General features: G+C 36.6%; 1 protein-coding gene across 1 annotated transcript in view; it reads right to left on the bottom strand.

Annotated features, from left to right (window-relative positions):
- ARHGAP42 (Rho GTPase activating protein 42) overlaps positions 1-27,217 on the bottom strand; it is a 162,145-nt gene that overhangs the window by 56,468 nt on the left and 78,460 nt on the right. The window contains exon 4 of the mRNA XM_052812685.1: positions 16,298-16,369. Coding sequence (XP_052668645.1) covers positions 16,298-16,369 — 72 coding nt within the window. The remainder of the gene's footprint in view (positions 1-16,297; positions 16,370-27,217) is intronic.

The following is a 27,217-nucleotide window of genomic DNA, read 5'->3' as shown; positions in this document are numbered from 1 at the left end:
TACAAAAGAAAGCTACTGCTATGAGTAAATTAAGAAACATCTTATTGTCTGTAATCTAATTTAGAATTTATACTTCAAAATTTTTTAAATTGGCTATTTTGAAATTTAAATCTGAAACTTAAGAAAAAGACAGCTTTCTCAAAAGCTTTTCCATCTTCCAAGAAGTGCCAAATTCCAGGAAATGGGAGAATGAATTAGAGTAAATATCCCATCACAGTATTATTAATGACAAAAATAGAATTTTAATTATAAAATAATATATAATTTAATTAATTAATTAATAATTCTAATTATTAACAAGTTGAATATGTTGAGAAAACAAAGAAAACTCAAGATGACCAGTCCTACTTACACATGTGTAAAAGCTATTAAAGGTGGAAAAACTAATTACTGGACATAATGCAGTAACATCAGGTCATCTTCAGAACTGTAGTGATTCTTTTCCTGACCCTTTTCTCCATAGAAATTGTTATATACAAATCCAAATAATTAGCCTGCATTGTAGCACCACCCTGTTTTGCTTTGGCATATCATAGGAAAGTCAGGTCAGTCAGAAAAATAAGAAACAGAAGGAAGAATTTAACACCATGAATGAAAACTTATCAACCAGCTGTAACAACAAACCACTTACTGATTAGCTCCAATGACTAAAGTTCACAATGGTAATTATACTAGATTATAAAACACATCATATATTTCATATCCTGCAAAAAGTTCAAATATATTTAGTAAGAAAAATATGCACAATTTAATGTTCTCATTAACTCACAATAGAAATATCTTCAAAAGACATCATAAGGAAAAGAAGGCACTTGACCCAACAAAATATTAATTAACAATACATAAAAATTCCCAATGCCTTCTATATTTAATTGCAGCTATAAAGATATGAGGAGAAAAAGGCAAAAAGGAAAAAAGAAAAAAAAAAAAGCTTATATTTTGCCTAGCAAGGGAAAAGAAGCTATATGAATTATCTTCCAAAATCTTTCCCAAACACATTCTTAAAAGAAAGAGAGAAGGCAGAAGGCAGGACTCGCCAAATGACTGATTAACCAAGAATTCAACTTTTGTGGGACCAAAATCACAGGTTGGTTCCACAGCCACAGTTTCATTGGGGAATACTCAAGTGCCAGCTCTTTGTGATCAAGCAAGAGCAACCTGAGTATCTCAACATCTCCTTCGGTCACAAACAGAAAATCAGTTCAGTTGATCACACACCACAGATATGTATCTTTTGAATAAAAGGTGCAGTTAGTTGCATACTGTCTTACTTTCCAAGACAATGATGTTAAGGTGCTGGAATAAAAAAATGAATTAGATTATTTTAAAATCCAAGTGACACAGGTGGCAAAGTCACCATCTTGAGAAAATCCCCAAGTCAAGGGCAAACTCAACTGATGCAATGAAAAATGCAAAGAGAATTACTTTTAATTTTTTTTTTTCCCATGCCACTGAAAGTTGGGAGAGGAGTCTGCCTGATCACAATATTGAAGCCTTTGGTCACAAGCTGCTGGAGTTCAATGGTGGTTACCCTGTCCAGGAGACCATCTACTTCAGAGGGTAACTTGCCATGGCCTTTGACAATGAGGCCTGGGTGCAGATGACATATGCTGCACATCTGGGCTTGACACTGTGCTTGCCTTTGCTGCCTCAGAGGCCAGACCGAAGGAATGAGATGTGGACCCACGGGCAAAGCTCCTACAGGACTACCTGTGCCAGACTGCGAATCACCCAGCCCAGCCGGGTCAGCACCAATTCCTTCCCTAATAGATTTACGATATATGTGAAGCTTCATGAAGAACTCCACGGCACCATCTGTGAGGACAAGCAGAATTTGAAGGCTCTCTTGGTCTTCTGCCAGTACTGCCGGCCCCCTCCTGGACTGCACCCCTCTGCTGTAACAGATCCTCTCAACCACTACCTTCATGGTTTTTACACCAGTTAAGTTAAAGAGAAAACTAACAATTTGGAGCTTCCATAATACCAGGACAACTTCTGGCCCAAGCGCAGCGTTTCCAGGGACAGCATATCCTATTAACGCCTTCCTTTTTTTCCAGATTTTAACACAATAAAACTTCTCCCTTCAAAGGTAGGAGCAGACAAAGTAAGGAGAATGAACAGAAGTAGACTGAGAATAAAGATCACTTGGCAGTTTTGACTGCATTAGTGTCTTTACTCGGTGATACTTCTGGGAATAAAGCTGCAGTGCCAGCAGGACAGTGTTTCTGGCACTGTACTGATCACTCAGACATGTTTCTGGGAAAAGTCTAAAAAATACTGGCCCCAACAGGTGAGTGAGTTCCCTTCACTTGAAAGGTCCTCTGCTATGCCAGTAAAAACCACATATTTGAATGTACTGAAGCCTCTGAAAACTGTTTACTTCATAAAAATTAACAAAAAGAGATACACTCAGAAGCAGGTGATTCATTTTCTGGAAGAGAAGAGACACTTCAGTTTATGCCAAGATAACTCTCACCTCGCACACTCAGCCAGTGACTCACAGCACACAGGCACATCCTAAGTGGAGTCACAGACTTACCTCATTCCAGCTTTAGCTTTTTCTTCTGCAACCCTCAAAACCCTCTCTTATACACAGCTGCTGCCCAAATTAATCATCTGAATCCTGGTCCCAGTAATCTGTACCCATGAGACTGAGAATGCTGTTTTTCCACACGCCAGGAGGTTTACAAAGTTTCCATGCGAAACCATCTCCTCAAAGCTTAGGAGACAGGATTGCTTCCGCCTCTAGATTCCACATTGGATCAAACCCCAAGGAGAAAAGAGATGTGGTTGGATAAGAAAGCTCGTGCTATACTGTTACCAGAACAGACAGCACCAGCCATGACGCAAAGCATAAGGTACGTGGCCATTAGGAAGATGCTGTTCCTGACCTCTGCACTGTGTCTCTTATTCCCTTCAGCCTCCAGCTACCTTTCTTTCTCATCCTTCCGGCAAGTAATCCTCATCCTTTCTCTTTGTCCTGGAAACTTATCAATAATTTCTGTCAAAATATCAGCTAGAACATATAAAAATCGTGAGAAAATTAAGAGGGTGCAATAAAAAACCCTAAACACAGAAAAAAAGAAATTACAAAATACTAATCCCTGACTTATTTTACACCGATGTATAAGTCATCAATATCTTTTGTATAGACCAAGTTTTGCAGACTCTAAGCATTGTAAATGACTCTCTATAGTTTAACTGTTCTCAGGTGCGTCAGGTCACTAAGCCTTAAATCAATTTAAAAATATTTACAGTTTTAAATGCTTCAAACTTCAGACAACCCCATTAGGAAAGCCCTTAACCAAACGTTCAGCTTCTAGCATTTAATGGAGTCTTACCAACTTCCAGTACCCGCTTGACAGAGTCAAGTCAGGTAATACCGGATCCAGGTTTAATTCCTGGTTTTGTTCTCTCTGCTTAGTTTTCCACTATAGTTTTATTTCAAAACTGATTAGATAATCTCCAAAAAGAGAAAATTATCTTTTCAGAAATAAATTTTGCTCTAGATACCACTAATTATAGACATGCCAGTTAGAAGTTTAACTCAAAAGTTGTTCTCCTATCGCTCTTGTTTTACAGATCTCTAAGGCTGTGAAAAGATCAGACATCAGTTATTAAAATGGCAACTGAATTGAGTCAGATAATTTTTTTCCTGTTCAGAAAGATTTTGATTTCATGCTGTAACTAATCATATGCATGCAACAAATTGCTGGCATGATTCCTACAAATTTTAACCACAAGTTGTATTTTTGGATGGAAAGCAGAAAGACTTACATTTTGAAGCTGACTTCTCTTTTCTAGTGGGAATGTCAAGAAATCAGATTTTTTTTTTTAATGGTCTAAGTTTGCCACTACTTTCTGTGCAGTATTTTACATCAAAACTGTTATATGTATCTTCAGAATTATTATACAAATTATTCTTCTTTATTTTTCAAAAAGAGCCTTTGGCATCCTTCTCATTTCTTTCCATTTTTTTGTAGTTGCAATGACTTTTGGTGCTATACTTATCTATCAGCATATCTTAGCTAAATCGTACAGCTGTTCCTAAATAGAATATTTTTACTCTTTGTCCTAGAATTCATATTTGAACTTTAACATGTTAATCTTTAAAACAAAAAAACCCTGCACATTTATTTCAGATTCATTTTCACTAACAATATCCTTGCGCAACCATAAAATAAACATGTTTTGTAAGAGGTGATTTTAAAAGGATCAAGAAAGGAAATGAAAATAGAAAACATTGCAAAGAAACTATGTGGAGAAAAAATTTCAATGAGAATCCCTTACTTAATTAGGAAACAAGTGAACATTGTGAAACACGGCTGTGATGATTTCTTTTTTTCCCCCACCCAAAATTAATACTTATTTTTCTCACCAACTCAAGCTGAGATGCAGAAACTGTAGAAACTGGCATAGAAATGCAATAGTAAGACTCGAATATAGATCAAGTCAGATGCATTTGTCAGTGGAAGAAACTGAAGGCAATGGCAAACTCTGCTGAGATCAATAAAACCACATCCTCCTTTCTTTCTCTTTGACAACAACTGCAAAAATGTTGATATAACACACTGCAGATGATTCATGGCTGGAATTTTAGACTTCAAATATATTTTTCAAAGCTACCTTTTTCATTACCTTCCAAACAAAAATTCAAAATGTGTTTCTACAAAGTTACTGGAATTTTGTTTGGAGTTGTAGGACAAAGAGAAGTAAAACTGTAGACTATAAAAATAATCTAAACTTAGTCTTGCAAAGACTGATTTGAGCTCATATCCTATGGATTTCCTGAAAAATGTGAGATCTCAGAGTCTCACAACTTTTCTTCTGAGGGGAAAAGAAATAAATTCACCTTCCATTTTATTTTGCCTGAGGTTTTGCTTAGAATTCTCATGGAGATGGTTGGTGGGTTCTGGGGGTGGTGTTTTTTGTTTGGTTTTAATAAAACTGAAATTATCATAGGCATCTTAGACCACAGACTGCATTTTGATAGATGTCTGGATGGGGGGATTTCTTTTTGGTAGAGATTTTAATTTGTTATGTGAATGCTCACAGTTCAAGATAAGGCCAAAAGAGATTTTCCAAAAGCAAAAGTGAAAAGTGGATATAAACCTCCTTCCTTCCTCCTCCCATTCAGAATTTAATGCATTGTGAGGCTATATAGGTTTTCTCCAAATCTGTGAGAAAGCTAGGAGGTTAAAGGGCATCGTTTATGTACTGTTGGCAAATAATATGAAGTGGAACAAAGATATATCATAGTTTATAAAGAAATGATTGCTGCTTAATATAAAATAGGGTTTATACAGTCATAAATTATGACTTATGTTACTCATAACTGCTAATGAAAACACTTCCAAATTGAAGCTGAATACATCATGTAGAAAATTAAATGTCCTAACAACTATAAATCTTTAAATAAATTCTTTACTAAAAAAGAACAACCATATGCAAACCATGAACATCCAGAAAAGAATATGGTGTAAGACACAAATAATTATAATAAAAAGAACATATTGCAACTGTGAAGTATACCAAGGCAATAAACCAGGAATACAAGAGTGTTTAGCAGCATTAAAGCTATGAAGACAGATATTAAAAACTGGCAGTTTAAAAAATAACCTCAATTAAAATCAAGTAAGACATGCATAAAACTAAAACATACTTTAAACAACACAAAACTAATTTAAGTTTAGGATGGAGTTCCCATCTGTGTAAAATACTGAATAACCTTGCAAGACATAATTTAATTTCAGATTCATAAACTTCTGAAGAAAATTTTCTTTTCCCTCTGTAATGCCTTGAGAGATCCAAATATCAGGTACTTTCAAAAGTGTTTCCTGGAAGATGAGAATCCTATAGCCATTTCCTAATACTTCCCTATATAATTCCATCAGATGTGTGCAGACAGAAGGTACTTACCAGTGGAGACTAAAAAAAAAGCAGAAAAGTTTCACTATTTCTATGAGATCTAAAATTCTGTTCAAATTAAGAAGCAGTTACTATTAAATGAACAAATGTGTTTGTAGGATGTCATTTGTTTCTCTCCAAAAAATTCTCTCTTGAAATAGAAAAGAATATTAAAGTTACCAGCACTGCTGTGAAAAGACATGCAAAACTGCCAATACTGGCAGGTCACAAAGCAGGACACATTAGACTCCCTGTTATTCAGCTGCAGAGTTGTCTCGAGTTTATTTGGCATTTGTCGATTCCAGGAGTAGCTGCTAGATGTCTGGGAATCTGTTAAATCCCTGCCCAAACAGCAGGACTGGTAAGTCTACTCACGTAATCTAGTTTTATTGTTTTTAACTGTCTACTAAATATGAAGTATTTTTGCTGGAATATCTTACTTGGGATATTAGTATGTTACTGCTTAAATAATATGAAGAAGATCCCTAGAAAAGCAGAGCCTGACTTTTTAAACTCTTCTCTGAAGCAGGTTTAGGATAGTTTTCTAAAGTTGAAAACGTTTTATCATAACAGCAAGAGGGTCTCCTGTTCCTGTACAAAAGCTTGTGACTTTAAATGATTTAAAAAAGAAAGTTACCCATGGTTTTTAGGAATTCAGAAAGAAGCCTGAATTAACTCTGTATACTTCATCAAAAGTCATACAGAATAAACTGCTTATGTCATAAGAAACGCAGATATTTGTTAGAAATCAATATAGCTATATAGGCTGAGTAGAAAGTAAATGATGACAGAGGACACAACCCAATACTAAGTGATCATTTATATGATAAAAGGAAAGAAGCCAACTCAGATTTGAGGCGTGCTATTTTTCAATAATAAAAGTCAATCAGGCTTTAAATCACACGTCATGATTTAGAATATTCAAAACACTTAGGTCACTGAGATGGCAACACCATCCATGGAAACCTGTTAACATTAACGCTTACAAAATCAGACCAGAGAGAAGACCTTCTCTACGTGAGTAGAAAGTAGTTGTATTTTTTTTTTCTCATTATCTAGTTCTTGTACGAGCTTACAGAGCTTCCTAAATTTCATTAAAAAAAAAAAAAAAAGTACAGTGGCTTTTATGGTTTCTGCTTCACTTCCATATGTGCCAAATTCAGTTCAGTTCAGATGACAAAGTGGGGCAAACAGAAAGAAAAGAAGGTTTACAAGAAAGGACAAACATAACACCATTGCATAGGTCTGGTGCGTTGTAGCTGACTCTTTGATGCAAACAGTGCCACAACATGGACTGCATGGACAGAAAAAAAGCAACATTTACAATGGATCATACTGAAGTGGACCCGTCTTGCTCATGAGGAACAGGCAGCTCCAATTTTTGCCTGATCTTCCACATCAGCATCTGGACTAAGCAGGGGCAAATCTCTCGGCTTCACCCATGTTCAGAAGGCTAGACGTTGGCCTTTCAAGTTCAGTAGTCATACCAACCTGTTATCCAATGCTGCACCAACAGTGAAAAAAGTTTGTTTTTCTTGACTGTTTAGTTCTCATACTTAGGACAGAGAAGATAGACTTGGCTCTATAGTTACTAACATAAGTGTACAGAAATGCTAAAGATACAGTACCCAGCTATGTGGAGTGTAAGCACAGTGTAAGGCTGCTACAGGCACAACAGCTTCTGTAGCATGCTTTGCACTTCACAGTAAGGGTTGCTTTCATCATAACAGTCAGAGAAGTGAAATTCTCAACTACAAAAAGATCACCCAATTTTTAAAACCGCATTGCACTAGTCAACAACTTCCCTTGGTCTCCGCCACTGTCCCTTCCCTGCCATCGCTGCTTCTCTTTGTTCCTCCATCTCCCTAAGTGGCCATCACCCATTCCCTGAGCAGATGCTTTGTTGGCATCCCACACCTGATATTGCTGCTCTCCTCACCCGCGTTCCTCCCATCAGCACTGGCTTTCTTTCCTCCCCATGGAGGCACACTGCCATTTCACGTTGTCCATGCCTCCCTTCCTATGCTAGATTCCCTCACAAATGAAGTATATTTCAGGAATGTCCCGGTACGCCAGTAAACTAAAATGTGTATGAAGAGGCCATTTCATCTGTGAAGTTAGCAACTATCTTCTTTCCTTTGTGTATTTAAAGCAAAGAAAATGCAAAAAAAGCTGCAAAGAACAATGTCATTCAAATGAAGCAATTCTGACAGACTAGCTTATAACGTCACATACTTACTGCTTTATTTTAAAAGCAGAAGATAAAAATATCTCTTTTTTTAAGTAGTAATTTCTTTTTAAAAACGCTCTTTGGGAATCTCTCTCTTCCATCTACGCCAACCAATCAGCCGACATCGCTGATTTCAGCGTGCCAGCAGCACATTCAGCATGGCTCACGATCCCACGCTACCCTCCACGTCATCGCAAGGGGACCACAATGCTGATCTGAGGAAGAACTTGAGGCGTGTTATGGGAAAGTTTTTAGATTAGTACACACAACTGGAAGCTGTCCTGTTTACAGATAGAAAAAAAAAGAAACAGTCTGGGGTTAATGTCAGAAGTGATTTTGTTTTGTTTTGAAAGCATCTATTTTCAGAGTCCCTCTTACAACACTGATAAGGGAACACAAACTATCACTTTGGGGTGAAGAGTCATGCCTCCCCAGTGGCGGTGTTAAGCTCAACCAGTGCTCTCAGTTTACTTCTTAGGGAGGCATGATCTTCTCCTCAAAACAACCAGCTGAGACCACCCCTTCTTGGCAAGCTCCACAGGAACAAATGGTTCTGTGGTGGCTACTGTAGCCTGAAAGATCCTGAAAAAAATGAAGCTGGTTCATTTGGCAGAAAGATGGAGCTCTTGGTGCTCCTGTATCCACACCAAGACACATTAAAGTTTCAAGTAATGATGCCCATCTTTTGCTAGAGTACAGAAGTGATACTGTCCATCTACTATCACCCGCTACTCTTTGGAATAGAGCTATTTTATTCTCACTTTGCCAAAAGCAAAATTGCTACAATGGCAAGAGAGTGCAAGTTTGTGTATTCCCAGGCTCCTGCAGAACCTGCTGCATAAATAAAAGAAGATACTGGATGAAAGTAAACCTATGGCAATCCAGCCAAGTGTCCCAATCAAATTATTTTCTGTTTAGAACAGAAAATGCAACTCTGCCATAGGTGTGGAATAAAGACCCATAGACTCAACATCATCTTGAGTAATGCCCAAACATAATAGATTTATTTTTATGCTGTTATCTGAAATACACCACTGAAGAAAAGGAAGCAATGGAGAAAGAGATTTTCATTTTCCCCAGACTGCTGAAGAAAACCCCAACACATAACAGAATAAGATTAACTTATACTCATGTAAAAAGCCTCATGATTTAAGTGTTAATTGTTTGGTACAGCTGTGGCACTATGCAACATCCATGAGCACAACACTGAAGTAATCCCTGTAGGGTAAAGGAATGCAGCTGCCTTTCTGAAAACATGATGAATTTGGTTTGATAAAGGATGCCAAAATTCAGGGTGGAGTCTTATTTTGAGCATGGGGGGACAGCAGAACACTGAACTCTCTGCTTTCTCCAAGTCTGGTCCTGCTCTGTTCCACAGGCAATTGGCCACTTCCTATATTTCTCTTAAATCCTTCTTGAGATTCTTGAAGAGTCTCATCAACAACCTTGAGACCTGTTTTTCAGGTGTGGAACATAGTCCTCTCCATGCTGCGGCCGAGAGCAAGGCTAGAAAGGACATAATGGATGAGTAGAGCTACTGTATCCTACTGAGACTGAGAAAAGGACTTTTTTTTTTTTTTAATTGAGATTATTTGCCAAATCCTCTGTGCCTCGAAGCACTCAATGAGAAGTTCAGTTCCCCTGTGAACTGGAAATTAAGTTTGGAGGTGAATGTCCTTGCTTATACTTTTAATCACGGCTCAGGAGTCCAGCAGGATTCTAGCAGCTGTGCGGGGTCAGGATGCAACCTTCCTGAACCCTTCCTGTGACACAGATTACAGAGGGCTGATTTAAACTAGCAAGAAAAAAACCTTAATTTAATTAGAAAAAGTGCATGTTTTCTTGCATTTTTATGCTCTTTTTTTGTTTTCCAGTAGAAGGGCTGATACTTGCTACCTAAGTTTTTATTTTTTTACTAACCATAGATTAGATTTTTTAAAAAATAAATGGGTTTTTTTGCCAACCAAAATACACTGCATACTCAGTTAAGCAATTCCACCAATTAACACATTTATTCTGAGCCTTAATTCTTAAATGTTATGGCAGAACACAGTAAATTACATTTCCTATTTACTGTAGAAGACTAATTTACTTACCCTTAATTTATATCTGTTTTCTTTTGGATACAAATTAGAATTTTATTAGAGTGCAGAAAAAACACAGCTTCAGAAACTGGTTTTAGTCAGTCAGCCAGTTAATCATACTAACTTTTAACAGAAAGAATGCATTTAACAGAATTTATTAAAACAGACTTTGCACATAATATTAACTGGTTTACTAACAAACACCTGCAGTTAATAGACTGAACCGACAGTTTTTAATCACTGTGGTGTCCATAATCTTTTAGTTATGAGATTTGAGGTTTTGCTCTTGTTTTTTAAAGGAATACACTAGAAGTGAAACATGCTTTTAGGACGGTTGTCTTTTTTTTTTTCTGTTAACTTCCTAAAAGTTTCTCAACTTTGAACTAAACAGTTATTGAATTGAAGTAAACTGTAATGAGAAAATAATTTTGCTGCATTTGCAGAATGACAAGAGCTGTCCCAAGTAGATTAGCTGCTTCAAAAAACCTCTGCGTCCAGGTGCTCAGCCAGAGATATCTCCCGGCTTAATGGTTTGGCTTTCTGCAGAAGAAAATAAGACTGCCTGAAAAGATGAAGTGTGTGCACACTGGGCTCTGTTTTTGAAACTTCCCAAATATTTCACATACAGAAGCGTAAAAGAAGCAGTGGCTAGCCATACCATAGTACTACAGTTATTTTCTACTTAAAAAAAAAAACAACAACTTTAATATTTAAATTCTATTATATAATTTAAATTATATATTATATTTAATTACGTTATAATATTTAATATGTTATGTTAAATAAGTATTTAATATTTTAAATATTTAAAAATAGAGATTACCAAATTGATGCAGGTCTTTCACAGCTTCCTATTTCCATAATTTTATTTGAATAACTATATTTTGAAGTGAAAATACATTTGATCTATTTTTAAAATAATTTTTATACTATACATTTTCATTAAATGCAAATTACAAAGGGAAAAGTAGACAGCAACAATCCAGCTACTCCAAATTTTAGGATCTGGGTCAATTCACAGAAGACTCTATACACAGACACTGATATCCAAAGGGAAACAGCAAAAATCAAGATGAAATAACAAATATTTTTAACAATATTTAATCTGAAGAAGTTTTCAAATTTTCACCTTTTCTTACAACTGTCACAAATAAAATTTACCATTATAAAACCAGTATTTTTTTTAAGCTTTGCCTCCTAATTTCTTAGTTCTTGCATCTGTCAATACTAGTTTAAATAAGATATCAGAGCAGACAACATATTCTGAATTATTTATCAGATAAAAATGATCTAGGACCAACACTTTGGAATTAAAGTATTTATAAATGCAATTTACAACTGTTTCACAGTTCACAAACTTAATCCAGAACTTGAGGATTTATGTAAGTAAAAGAAAACCTAAAGAAAATTCATACTTCTCTATCTACCAGTGATAGATCCCTAAAAAGCCTATAATATTTAAAGATTGCCACTTGAGCTTCTTATCAGTACAGCAGATTTTTTGGTTTGCAGCTGTGTCATGACCACTGAGTAGCCTCAGTTCCTCACACTCAGTCATTTCATCTTACACTTTCTTCCCTATCCTCCAGTCCTCCTCCTCTGTCTTGGCAATACCCCCAACCTACAGCAACTCCAAGCTGTGTCAGCACCACCAGGTTTTTTTACCTGGCCATTACCGAAAATAAAACAACAGACTGATCTCAAATTGCCCCTTGGGATCTTCTAATTAGTAACATCTCTCTAACCAGACAGTCTCTCCCACAAACAAAACTCATTGCCCTTTCCCCATTAGTCAGTTCCTTAGACAGATAGTGTTTCTTATACTAACCCCCACCTAAATTAAATTTAATGCCCCACGTAGAGTGCTTTAAAGGCCTTGCTGAAATAGAAATAGGTTTGATCCGCTGCATTTCCTTGCCTACAGATTAAGTTATCTTATCAAAAAAGATATCAGGTAACTCTGGTAGCAACGATTTTTGGGAAAACTGTGTTGCATTTTAAATCAAAACATTTGGCCACCAATTATCCTGGCCTGGCCTCTATTTCTGCTTCCTTCCCCTGTCCCCCTCTCCTCTATGGTTCAGACTGACATTAAAATATCCCAAAACAAGTGGACACAAGTACCAAACCCTGAGTAACAGATGCTGCTTATAATGAAACACCTTCCACCATACCTACTAGAGCAAGGTCATTCATTTTTCTCAGTTAAAGGACAACAAGTGCTATAATTTGATTAGATACCAAGGAAAGCAGTTCACAAAATGGGTGTTCTGGCATTTCAAACTGATCTTAGATACCTATCTAAAACTCTGCTTTGACACCTTCCTGACAGACTTTAAAAAATGGGGGGTTTTGGGGCTTGTTTTATGCTCCTAACTTCCAGACAACCCAAATAACACAGAGAGAGCGTGCCAGCTCCTGCATGCCTACATCATGTGAGTATAGATGTGAACATAGGTGCAGGAAAATTAATCCCAGCAGTGAACATGGTTTTGTTTCCCAAGCAGAAAGGAAATCACAGCTTTGAATGAATGAATGAGAGTAAATAATAATAAAAAATCATCCTCCTGGCCAAAATAAATAATTTTATGAAACAAACAGATGGAATTGTAAGGAAGAAACAAAACTCTCCTTTTAAGTCTTAAAACCAAAATTGCTTCTGTTGTCTTTGATCTGATTTAAGTTGTACTAAATGTCAACGAACATTGGAACAAATATTGCTAAATACTGTACTCAATGGATAAAAAGAAACATGAAAGTTTGGCCTTATTGCACATAACACATCACATAATGATCTCACCAAAGTTACCAGCTGGGGAATTGCAAACCACATTTACCAAATAAGGCAAAATGCTTCGTGCCTGAAATCTTTTCCCAGTTACCTCACCCGGCTTTTGCTCGCGTTTCTACAATAATTGCAGAGGTCATTTTTTTTAAACTCAGATGGAGTAAATCAACAGGCTATCCAATGCAAAGCTGGGTTTGTGTAGTCTCTGGAGAGAACTCAACTTTATTTAAACTGAGTGTGTACAGCAAAGGAAGAACTGAAATATGTGCAATAAAAACAGAAGAGCGAGTAGTATAAATTGAGAAAAGCAAGTGATGTAGATTTGTGTATTGCTGGTTTGATTACAAACACTAATGTTTTATGAGGAATGTTTCTCAAATTTGTTGGGTACCTTCAGGTTTTTGAAGTGCATGTGAAGAGTTGGTCTTTAATGTTATTCTTGTGATGTTCCAAAAACACTTGAACTCTGCACTCTGGGTTTATGCTGTCCTTGTATTTGAAATATAGCTTTGTAACATCAACAGGATATATTTTATCCTCCATATTCCCTTTGATTTCTATGATCATATTTTTTGCTTAAACTTGATATAGTTTTGAAGGAAGAATAAAATATTCTCATTCTCTGTATGAAACACAATAGGATAGTCCTACATAGTTCTTCATGGTAGTAAAAATCTTGCAGAGTAACTTATTATTAAAATAAAATGGTGATTGTGATAGTGAAAACTATCATTAATTTATAACATTTTCTGTTGTTTTGGCTTTGTTTTGTTTTGTTTTTTTTTCCTGCGTGTGTGTAGTGGGGCAGTGGGGCGCATTGTTTGTTTTTTCCTCCAGCTGAATTTTATCTGGTGTTTTAGAAAAGAAAGAAAAAAGCCCAGTAAACGCTTTTAAGCGCGCTCTCTCATAATCTTCCCATCACCAAAATCTGACAATAGTACCTAATATAATTTCCTATTATGTATATTGATAACACAACTATCTAATAATCTCTATGAAAACCTTCATTAACGGCAGATAAATAACTAGCAAGCTCAACTCATCCCATATTTGTAAGAGTTCATAAATGCTCAAGGACTGAGCCCAGTGAACAGAAGTGGAGGTAAGCGATCTGACCATGTTCTCTACTTTACTAACAATGAGTTTCAGAAAGCCCAAATTTCTACTCTATTTCATACTGGTCTCATAATTCCTAGATCATGTTGCTATTTTGTAATTACTAGAAAAACAGTATTAAATGTAATTAATCTCTCACTTCTTTATGTTGATTCCATTTAGTTAAAGGCCAACTGTAATTGCTTCTGCTGATAAAAATCAATTCAGAGTGAATGGTTGTTTCGCAGTCTGGGTTAAGCAGGAGGTCTGAATCTCTCATTTTGAGCTTGACAGTTGAACTCCATGAGCAGTGCAAGGAAAGACAAGTTTATTTGACGTTTTATAAAACAATATGCTGGGAGAGCTCTCTATATGGTATCAATATGTCAAGCCAGTACCCTGGACTGCCCAAAACACACATAGCGCTGTATAATAAGTGCATTAGACACTGGAATAAGAGTTAGCCGAGACAGGCTCTCTCCTGAACTCATTCAGTACACTGTTGTGTGACCACAGACAAGTCAAAATGATCACTGTTACCACAAATTATATAAGATGGACAAATGCCCATATTTTATCTGGAAGGGATATGGAAAAGAAACCAGCTGTTATGATATACTGAACAGAGAGGACTCAACCTGTCCTGTAGTGCTCTGTATTTAATGTTAAATACTTGCTGATTCAAAAAACCAAAGGGGTCATACTGAGTGATATATTCAAAGGAGACATGAGTGTCTTATACAGTTCTGCAGAGAGCTCTGTGAACCGCTTGTGGATCATCTCTCTGATGTACCAGGACAGTCAATGGTACAGCAGGCTAGGCTTTCAGACAGGGCCCTCTGCAGAGAAGAATGACATCCCTTAAACAATAGCAATATGAAATGAAATAGTAACACAAAAAACCTGAACAATGCAACTAAAACCTATTGAAAACTAAAAATAATTTTGTGCTGGGATTAAATTCCGATTTGTGCAGCACGGTAAATAAACTCCCAGCCCTGCATCTCACAGCAGCATAGGGGTGGGACAACAGAAGAATGCAGTTGTACACAAAAACATATCAAGTAAGAGGGTAAAGAACATCTACTTCAGAAAAATCTAACCTCAAGTTCACAGTAAAAATTCTTCTCAAACATTTACTCAGTTTCTGTGCGGAAGCAGTCTCGTCTGTTTGCTACACATTCACAATAGCACTATAAAAAGCATAAAACTTCAGTCTCTCTTTCCAATAGCTCTGTTCTTCTGAGGTTGGTTGAGCACAAGCGCAACCTCAGCTACAACATCAAAGAGAGATGTTTCATGTACCCGTTTAACCTTACAATTGGAAAATTTCCCAGAAAATTTTATGAGCGCTAATACCAGATGCAAAATGCTTCAGAATTAGCATATTTATGTAGACAGAAGGAACTGTTGCTAACCATACTTCTAATTGACTACCACAGCCTTTATGCATCTCTCTGAGATTGTGATCAAAGCAGTCACTGATTAACCACTTAAGACTCCAAGATCAGACTGAAAATAGCTCTTCTAGACTAACAGTTCATTCCAACATCTTTTTCCCCAATATATCTGATTTCCTGGGCTGACTACTGAACCCTGGTATAGACAACCTGTACTGTTCCTCTAACACAGATGTAACAACACCGAAGAACTGGCTTAAATCACCAACTGGAGCACTTCCACCATGGGAAAATCTCTGGGCAATATGAAGATGAATACTCTGGCAAAATGAGTATGAATCACTGCATTGCATCAGCCACGTAAAGTGGAGAGGGAAAGAAGAGATGGAGAGAGAGTATGCCTAAAGCACACTGACTTCTTTTGGTCTTTATACAATAGCCACTTGAGAGCCATTGCACCCATAGCAGCTGTTTGAACCCTCTGTGTGGTTCTGGGTTAACCCAAGACGCAACGTAACATAAATGCAGACATCAGAAGATGAACACAACACCAGATGGTAAGAATGTGCAACAGTAGCAAGAGCTGTACCCTATGCATATAATCAGTCTTTAAACTCCATTTCTAAATCATCTCCTCCTTTGAAGCAAAGAATTATAATTTACTAACACATTAACGAGGATGGCATCAAGTATGTTTGAATACAAAATGCGTGTTTTCAGTCCAGCCTTCAAAATACACTGATAAACTCAAATAAACATGAAATGAAAAAGAACAGTTTCCACAGCTACTTACTTTTGCTGCTCCTATTTGCTCTTTACGAAACTTCTCCAGCGGTGCTATTAGCACATCATTAGCATTCTGGATCTGCAAAGTTAAACATACAGCATATCTTTTTAATACAGAGTATTTGCAGAAAGTAGAGTCATTGTAACTCTGTCAGTGTACAAGACTGAAAAATTCATGTCTGTAACATTCTGGTAAGAGCATATGGGAGTCAAATAATTATGTCTTCTTTACATAAAACATACGACACTCATGTTCACTAGTCTATTATGGAACACTTCCATGAATAACTAAAGCAATTGTAAAAAATGACGTAGTAAGTTTATCTGCAATATATAGAAGGGTTTTCTGGTATTTTACTCCATTTCTTCCATCTTTCCTAAAACCAGAATTGAAAACAAAAACTTCCAGGAACATGTTTTGGCAGAACAGAGAAGAAAAACATAGTAGTACTGACAGCACTGCCTAAAAAAGCCTGTGTTTACAGAACATCAACCTTTGACAGCTGAATCTTTTCACCTATCTCTTTGGATTATATACCTAGTTATATGGAACAGAGGAGAGTAGGGCAGAGAACTCTAGACAGAAAAATGGACAATTTACAAAATACTCTAGATTGGATTCCTTCACTTTTCCAGTTTTTAAACTAATTTAAGATGTCCTGGAGCTATTTTTATCACTTTAACCTAAACTAGTGTTCCTAATGAATCAGTTTTCCCCTCATGGCCTCTGTTTATTTAGCGTAAAACCAGTCCTGGAACCCCTCTCTGAAGACCATTCCCTGCAGACACCACCTGAAGTGGTCCCTAGTCATTTGGACTGGAAACACACATGCACACATACAAATGCCAGCCATGTCATCGTGCCACTCAACAAAAAAAGGCAGCATGATTTCACCATGTGCCTTTTAGAGACAGGCAGAATAACCAAATAAAAACTGCCAACACATCAGAAATAAAGCATAATAAAACACATTACAATATTCTATTATACTAACTACAGGCAAAATTTTAGTTTTTCTGCATGAATAGGTTTTTTTCTCCTCACCAGTCCAGCTTTACCATACTCATCACATTCCGCATTTGGGCTTTGGCAGGTTTGGAGGTCTGGGCAAAGCTAACATGTACGTAAGCCAAATGAGAATGAATACAGCTCTTGTGACTCTTCCATAACAATAATTGATAAGTTACATTGTCAGTTGAGCATGAAAACTTCCCAAAAGGCTGTAATAATAAACATATAGAATAAACCCATTGAAACACAAACACATTTTCTTTCCTCCCAAACCTAACATTACAATTCCAAAGACCACAGAATCGCCACATCTCTCAGTAGGGCAAAGTTTCAGGAAAAGTTGAGACTCTCTTTGACATTCTAATGTAACAAAGTCCAAGACAGCAAAGGCAACACTTGGCATGCTCAATCATGCAGTGATCAAAATGTGCTACATTTAAAAATAAAAATCAGGCAGAGATGAGGAGGAGGAGGAGCATTTTCTCTGCATTCACTGAGCTTTCACTGCATTCAACATCCTCCATCAGTTCTACTGGAACAGATTACAAAGCTATGTTATTCTCCAGGTGGACTTTTCCCCCCAAATACATAGATTTTTAGGCAACATCTAGCAATCTAACTAAGACTCAACACTTTCTACAAGGCAAAGTGCATGCACTTAACAAAAGATAATCTCTATCCCAAGGATCACCAAGTAAGGCAGATTAAAATTAACAGGGGTGCAAAACTGTGAAATGACTTGCCCACAGTCAGGCAGAATTGCAGTGCGTACACCTGGAAGCAGCAGGTGGAAGTTTTCATAGCTCCCAGAGCATGTACGCGGCTTTTGGCACATACAGAAATCACAAAGGCTTGCTGGAGTCACTGGTACAGAAGTGTGGATGCATCTTTTCTTTCTTTTTCATGTACAAAAGTAAGTTTTATCTCTGCCTTTCAGATTCATTGCTATATACAGCATCAATATACTAAATACCGCACAGTTCAATTAAAAGAGACTTTCATATTATTGAAGTAGTTACTACTGATACCAGCAGTCGTTGCTAGTCCTGTTACTAGCTGTTGCCAGTGAAACTAACTCCACGTGGAGCTAAATATGGCTTTTCCCTTCACTCAATGCTATCATGTTTAGGCAGCCTCCACGCCACACTAGGAGACCTCACTTCATATATTGCCCTTGACAGCCTTGGGGTGACTGAAACTCAACTAGCTACCTGTCTCACTCCGTTGCTGCAAAGCAAACAAAATATCTTGGAAAAAAAGAACCCTGCTTCAAACACTGTGTAAGAACATATTCATAGGAAGCATAAGGCACTGAGAGGAGTCATATGGGAAGTAAGTGGCTTTGCTGGGCTGAAGCACAATGTTATTCACTCCCACAGTTACATATGCAACTAGGAATGGACAGGGCGTATCTGAAGGCTAATTAAAAGATGTCACGTACTTCATATAGACAGGGTCTGTGCCTCTGAATAGATCTGTTGAGCCACAACAACAGAACATGCTGCAAGCTCATCCTGGACTGAAATCTTCTACTGACAAGAGCCCTGATGTGGCAATTCACCTCCCAGCAAAATTAGGAGCTAGGCAAGTAATTGGTATTGGCTTTGGGGGAGGGAGAACACGCCAGCAAAGTACCAGAGGGAATCCCAGCAGACACATTTCAACAACCAGTATTAAAAGACACAGAATGCTCTGCTGTGAAAAGACTCCTGTTGATTTCCACCAGGTTGTGCCTAGCTTTTGGAAACTGAAAATTATAGAGAAATAAGAATTTTTGCCTCACATATGCATTTATTCCTTTCCTTTCATTGCCGCTTCCTATCACCGCAATTACAGTGTCCTTGTTAATGGTTACAAATTGGCATACAGCTCCCCCCTTCCCCCCAAAGTAGGGATCTAATCCTCCCACAACCATTTCTGTAGAAATCCGATTGCTTTAGATAATCTGAAATTTTCACTGTGTGGTCCTAATAGAGTACATTTCTTCCTGCCAAGACGATAATCCCTCTCCTACTCAGTTATTGTGCTAGGTTGAAATCATAGACACTTGGAACAGGCAAACAATATCAAAAAGACTGTAACGGTTTCTGTAAATAGCAACATCAGAAATCCATGTTGTGTTTAAAATACAGATCTTATCCTTAAAATCTTATTCAGATTAGTCACACCTTTACAGAAGTTATACTTTTTTGATCCAATAGTTATTGAATGCTACACAATTCCAGCTCCCAGCATGGCTAATATGTGGCAGTCAATCAAATAATGTGATTGTTCCTCTTGTTTGGCAAAAGCACTGGTCTTCCTCCACAAAGAGAATGAAAAAAAAGAAAAAAAAAAAAGGAATCATGCAGTTTTAACTTGGCGTCAAGCTCATCAGTCTTCTTTTAATTAAGATGCTAGACAAGTGTTAGGCAGACATAATAGGAAAATATTACTTTGACAATTGAGAGAGCTATATTAGATCTAGTAAAAAAGAAACACATTTTTCTAAAGAACTTAATCAACTTTTTAACTTTGGTATGTATAACACTATCTAACATTATTGACAAAAATATCATTAAAATAAGTACCACCAAAATCACACTGAATTTGTAAAAAATACTTGAAAAAGAAACATTTAAAAATTGAAAATACTTTTTCTAAGTCAGCTTTGACAAGTTATGAGGTCATTCTCTGTTTGCATAACTGCAACAATTCAATATGCTGTGACAGCCTTTGAGCCAACGTGGTAAAGCACCTTAAGTTGTCTTTTCTGATTCATGATCTTCTACCTTTCCAACCCACCCTCCTTCCTTCCAGAAGTTAGTTGTGAAATTGAATTAATGTACCAATAATGAGATTAAACTGTGGTTTTCACACATCACAGAGAAACTCCACATCTATACTTGGGAGACATTTTTGACTAGCAATTTTTAAACTTTTCTTTTTTACTAAAAGTTTCATTCATTAGTAGAATGAAGAAAAAAATTCAACATCAACTAACATAACCTTATGAGATTTGTAATTATTACACTATGTTAGAAAGGGAAGAATAAAATTTTTGCAAACATATCTGAACATTTCCATTTTTAGATTTTCTTAAATTTAAGTCAATGTTAATTTTTTGAATCAGTTTTCTAATTAGTTTTCTAACCCTGAATTTGGGATATTGTATGATATGCAGACTGTACATGCATCATTCTTCTTCAACTTATTTTACTTCAGTTAAGACCAGGGGACATAAACAGAAATTTAACTAAAACATTGATGCAGCTGCTTATTCATTATTAAATACTAACAATATAGACACAAATTTTAAGTCCCTAAGCACTTTAAAAGCTTTGAGCTTCACCTGGCAATCTACAATGTTGAATTGCAGTAACAAGAACAGTTAACACCTTTTGAGCTTTATATTTTTATTTGTAGGGCTAATGACTCGGTAAGTCACAGAGAGAATTAAGTTAGCAGGATTCCCAATTGCCAGAAGATGACAGCAACAATATCAAGTGAGGCACTTTTGCAGTGACAGAATTAGGAACATAATCAAGCTTATCTGCATTTTAGTAAAATGCTTTAACCATGAAAAACTTTTGTTTTATATATTGTATCTAAGAAAGACATTTTTTGTTCCAAATCTGTTGCGAGTACTTTTCCCTGCAACACGGAATTATCACACCTGCATATGGGAAATAAAACTCATTTCCCTGAAATACTGAATAACTCACAAATTCTGAATGCTGACAAACACTAATTTGCTTCATGTTGGTATAAGATTTCTAGAAAATGCCAATTAAATTCATTCAAAGCAGGCAACAAATCTCATAGCTAATGTATTTATAGTAATGCATTTCTAATGTAGAAACATATTGGTCTGCTAGACAAAAAGAAATAATTTAATTTTAAATCCTTCACCTAATTCCTAACATCTGATCTGTCAGAAAAAACACAGTCTGTGGCCTGTATCAACAGCTCCTAATCAATACAACTTGAAATAAACCAGCAGAGACCAAATACATTCAACCAGACATTTATGTAACGTAGTTGTGTATCAGGTTTACATGCTACAAAGAATATAAACATGTAATGATAAAACATTAGTCATGGATTTAAGTCCTCAGTTTCTATTTTAAAAGTTAAAAAGTGTAAAAATTACATAAAGTTAGTAATGTGAATTTCAGTGCCTGTAACTACTTGACCTTAGTAGGACAAATATTTTTACAGCTTTGTAGAGAAAGCTCTACACAGACAAATCACACATTTAGAAAAAAAAAAAATTAATATACTTGAAGTTTATCTTAATCCCTCTCACATATACAAAAAAAGATGACATCAACCAATATCCAAGCCTGTATTAATTTTCTGAAAATATCTCTACCAGTGTCAGTTATTTCAAAGCAGGGTTGAAATTCAGATGATGTTAAAGCAGGTTCAGAAGATTACAAAGTTTTAACTACGGACTAGTAAAAACATAGGTTGGACACTTCCATGTACAAAGTGTAATGCAATATTCAGCTTCTTAGCAAAAACCTAGCGTTGTATCAAGTGGTCTTAATACATTGTCACAAGGGGATGCTTATAAAGCACATGCCAATCAAGGTTGGGAGTAGTAATATATGGCTGAATAAATTATTTTTCTCTAAGTTCTTTTCAAGTGAATGTTATTTTTTAATTTTCTATATTGCATAGCTTATGTTTAAAAATAAATTAATATAGTGTCATACCTGAAATGACTGTTTCTTGAAATAGTCAAAAAATGACACAGGAGAATATGCACAAAGGCTGCCTTCAGCACAGAAAGGCCAGTCTCCTTACAGAGTCCTCACGAAACATTAGAGGAAGAAGCACTCCTCTGAAGAATAATATAGAGGAGGAACTGAACTTCAGATTTTAGGTCTCTTCAAGGAGTTTTTCCTTCCTACTGATTACAGAGCAAGCAGAAGAAAAATCAGCTACCCTTGGATAAAGTCGGTCTTCGTGAATATTCCTGCTTCAGATTCTACCATCAACTTATTAAACCTAAACATTTTTATTCTAAAAAGTACACATTAATACGAGGTGTATATAAACACAGAAAAAAAATGGTATGTACACATAATATTTTAAACTTAACGTTGCAATCATAATTTCAGTTTTTGAGTATCTTGACTTTGCAATTAATTGGTAGGGGTCTTGGTAAATAAAGGCTTTCTGATACATTTTTCCCTCAGAACATCTAATTATGGATGAGTGGATAAAGTAGATTTGAAAGCTTTATCTTTCCAAGTACTTACGATCAGATTCTGTCCTGTTTTTTTCACTTTCAGAAGTGTTTACTATTCCAGAAATACTGATTTTCAGAGAGATGAAGTAAGATAGGGGTTTCATTGGAAGCATCCATATTTCAGAGACAAATGTCCTACAGAAAGAATGGTCTGTCTTTTTATCTCTGTGTCCTCTAATGATGCCATAGTACTTTAATGTTTGGATATCAACTCCCGTCCTGCTCCCATCAATGCCTCTTTCTATTTCCAGGCTATGAAAAATTGACAAAGTTAGAGACAAGTAGAGATGCTGTATCCACTTCTGTATGAACCAGAAGGAGATCCTGAACTTCCTCTTCATCTGGTAAGTGATATTCTTTAAGGTTCATCTGAAAAGAAACTGGTGGCGTATCCAGTTTTTTGAGTGATGCTGAGACAGAGCCAAGTGCTACCACAGAGCATACAACCTCATTTATGGAGAACTAAATTTGATCTCGAAAAGTAGATTGTTGGTGAGACCGTAAGGTCTGAGACAGTTTAGGATACTTTTGATGGAATTTTGACAATCCCATATCCTGACCAAAACCAGATTCTCCTGCAAAGCTCAAATCTTTCTGGCACAGAAAAACTTAAGGTGGGGACTGCAGGAGAGAGTGATCCTAACACCATCAGAGCTCTCCACTTCCATAGTCAGTTTTGCCTTGATTCCACCCATGCAGGACTCCTTTGATGGAGGCACTGGCTCGCCACTCCTGCATTCAGCCAGCCTTCATTCCTCCCCTCAGCCCATGCAGCTTTCCTCCTTCAGAACACTATGAATTCCATGCAAGCAGGAGACCTTCAACTCTATAGTTTATTTGCCAGATATATTCAAATCCCACAACAATTAGCCAAGCATTCAATCTGACCTGCTGCCCTTCCTGTGACTTGATGCTTAACCGTGGTGACACTGCAGGAATTTAAAAGGAAAGAGACAAAACCAAAAATTCCAAGAGGTGTGTGCTGTTGAACCAGAGACTGAAGGAGAAGGGAAAATAAAGATTTAAAAGCTATTTTTTAAATCAGAGGTTCAGTTCTGCTAAACGCTTCAGTTCAAGCAAACTATTGCAGAAATTTATATTATTGTGCATATTGCAAGACAACGCATCTTACACACACATCAGGGTAATGACACTGCTCTTTAATATAAAGAGACCCTGCACATTTTCATAGTTTTTCCACTTCTTTTTATGAAAAAACTATTCTCCTCTTCCAGACAGAATAAGACCCTTCGCAAAATTAATAGCCTACCAATGTTAATTTTAACTCTGCTTTTTCCTCCACCAGTCTTCAGTACAGGTAAGCTACAGGGCAAGTTAGGTAGAGAGTATCACACCAACTGTTACTGAGACTAGTACTAACAGAAAGAAATTACATTCCCAAATTGAGAAGGAAAAGAAACATTTCATCATTCTTGAAAGCATGATGAGCACCAGGACTGTACTTGTACCATTTTGTGTGCTAATGGAACAAAGAAAAGCCAAGGACCTTGCTGAAGGAAGCCAATTCAAGGATTACTTCCAGGACTGCACTTGAAGGGGAAAAAGAAATAAAAATAAAGAAAATAAATATATAAAATCAAAGAACAAACAGTCCCACTCATGCTAAGAAGATTGCTAAGCACAGTATAAAACCAAGCAAACCTTGCAGAGAGTACTGTGACTATCTTTGTGTTCACTAACCAGATGCAACCTTGTCTCATAAGCTGGGGAGAATATCAAATACCAGGAGGTCCACTCAGGCTCTCTCTCCCATTTGGAAGTTTCCTTTGTTCCTCCCAAGTATCAGGCAAGGAAGAAAATGTTACAGTTTGCAATCAATACATTTTGTGAGCTTGTTGGCAGGAATGAGTGAGCGTACACCATTTTAGAAATACTCCATCATACTATCTTCTTTTTTTACTATTTTTAAACTATCCACATCCACAGCATGTAATTAAAAAGAATTAAGTTTAAAATATTTTCATGACATCAGTACATAAATCATTAATAAAGTGTTTATATAAACCACATTTCATTCATTTTACACCCAACAGTCTCAAAGTTGAGGCATATCTTTCTGAGCTGTTCCCACATGCTCCTAAACGAGGTGAAGATGACTTCTGCTATCTCAGATGAGGGTACAACATAGCAAGTACCTATCAAATACAGCCCAACCACTCTCAAACATCTTGCCTTTTTTGTGGTATCTCCAACTCTATGGTGAAGTACAACCTTTATGGCACTTTAGCACTCAAAGATCTCAAGGTCCAGTACAAACTTTCATAAAAACAGTAACTTTATTCTCTTGGAAGAAAAAGAGGCACCAATATCCTCTGTGTGTGCAACTACTGTGCAGCAGAAGCTCCTTTCTTCCTCCCAGAAGACAAGCCTTGTGAATGACCCTGAAACCCTGGACCTTTGAGACCACTCTGTACTCTGTACTAACACTGGTTAACTTTCTTTGGGGCCAAGTAACAACAGAGGAATATGAACTCTAAGGACTGGCATTAAGAGAATAGAGAAAGAAAAAAAGTATTTTTGAGTTCAAATAACAGCTCCCCCACAAAATCTGGGAACTTTAAGTGTCCCCTAACAAATCAGTCCATTCAGTGCCAACAGCAAGATCTGACAGAGGACGTTACCATCTCAGTAATGATACCACTACAAAGAGTCTCAAGAACTTACCAGGCAATTAATTCAGTCACTCAACATTAGATATCTACAGTCTCTGCACATGATACAGCCACATAAGCTACCTTTCCCGATCAATGGGGAGAAATAGGCACACGATTCCTGTGATCCATTCGGACACCTTTCAGACAAGATGCATCACATCATGAAATGGCCAGGTTCTCTGCAAACTCAAGTTTGCTATTCTGCTTCCATGAAGATAGTTCTGAGTAGATGTATAAAGCCTAAATACAATATTATTTAGATGTTTCCAAAGAAAGCAAATTAATGTCTGGGCCACTGGGCCTGAAGTCTGCTCTCACTCAGGGATATTGCAAACCCATTTAACATTTTATGGGATAACCCAAAACTTCTCACTCAGCAGAAGGCAGCTAGATTCAACAGAGACAGCATAAACATTACAGACATTACAAGATTCACTAAAGGTTACTGTTAAGTTAACTTCACAGTCCAAAATTACACTCACAAAGGTATATGGCATTCCTAATATGTAACCAAACAGCTGAACTACAAAAGCAGTCATACTCCCAAAATCATGAAGAATTACCAAAGTACTGCAACCAATGAAATAGTGTAACAAATTACTTGCTTCAGAATTTAAAAGAAAAAAATCATCAAATACATTTTAACTCTAAAGTGGCTAAATAGGGAACACATAAGGTAAATTTTATTATATTAGGTAATGCAGAATATGGCTTACTCTTATGCACAAAATGAAATAATATTTTTTTACCTCTTGATTTCCTTTTATTTAATTAATTTATAGCATAGTTATTACAGTTATCACCAACCAATATACATGTGGAGTGCTGAAACAGGTACATTCAAAACTGCTTGTCTGATCTAGGCTGTTTTGCCTGCTAAAATCCAAACTTGCCATTGCATATCACTTGTCTTGAAGATGGGACTTTATTCAGTCTCAGAAATAAGCATTCTGCCTTACGTCATGGAGTCCCATGGCAGCATGCTGCCTCTACTACTCATGCTTTCTGTCGTTAATGGGTATTAAGACACCAGATTCACCAGTTGACTCTGGAACAAGGCAGCTAACTGGTGTCTGACAGAGACAGGGCTCACCCAGGGAGCTCACTGAAGCTGAGTGTGGAAACCAACAGAAAAGAGATCTTCAGAAATCAGAGGCTCCCACCATCTGACCCTATTCACTTAACACTGCTCCAGAAACATCTGAACATCATTGTGTTACCTAATGGCAAGGTCTTATAGAAGTATAGGACAAGTTCCCAACAGAACAAATATTTAACAGAACTGTACAGGAAGTAACAGGTCTTACAAATTACTTCAAGCATCTTATGACCATTTTTCTTAATAAGTTGTTCATCTCTTCATGAACCGCAAGTATAACAGACAATACTTAATGACTGCAAGACTGGACTCTGATTTTAGACATTGCTCAGTGAGTGACAAGACACATAGAGAAGGAAAAAAAGGCACTTAGATGAGAATACTTGTATCAAGAAGTTATGGCAGCAAGTTTCACATGCATCTCAACAGTTGTTTTGCATAATGAGGGAGATTATTTCTGGCTGAACGTACCATTGCAGGCAAGAGAGAGTAAAGTTAGCCACAAAATTTCCATATATTAAAAGTTTTTAAAGATGGAAAAATGGTGTTTGGCATATCTAGATAAAGTATATTATCTACATATTCATTTGATACTTCTTTTTAATGCTATTTCCCTTTAACTATCTTGTTCACTCAATGCATTCGTTGCCTGTGATGTCTCTGGAGGGAAAAGCTAAATATTCATTCCATCTGTTTTAAATTCCACATTTGAGAATTTGCAGTAAGCTTAAAATGTCTTTGTGGCCTTATAAATATTTAAACAGAAAATATCATTATATTTAAACTCCCAGAATTGTTGTTATTTTACAGTAGTTAAGTTTTAATGTTTGTATGCTAATCTGTTTTGGTCATAAACACAAGATTCTTGGGCATTGTCAGATCACTAATACTTCAAGCACAAC

The sequence above is a fragment of the Harpia harpyja genome, chromosome 17, assembly GCF_026419915.1.
Source record: "Harpia harpyja isolate bHarHar1 chromosome 17, bHarHar1 primary haplotype, whole genome shotgun sequence".
Taxonomy (NCBI): domain Eukaryota; kingdom Metazoa; phylum Chordata; class Aves; order Accipitriformes; family Accipitridae; genus Harpia; species Harpia harpyja.
This window is presented reverse-complemented; position numbering and strand designations above follow the sequence as displayed.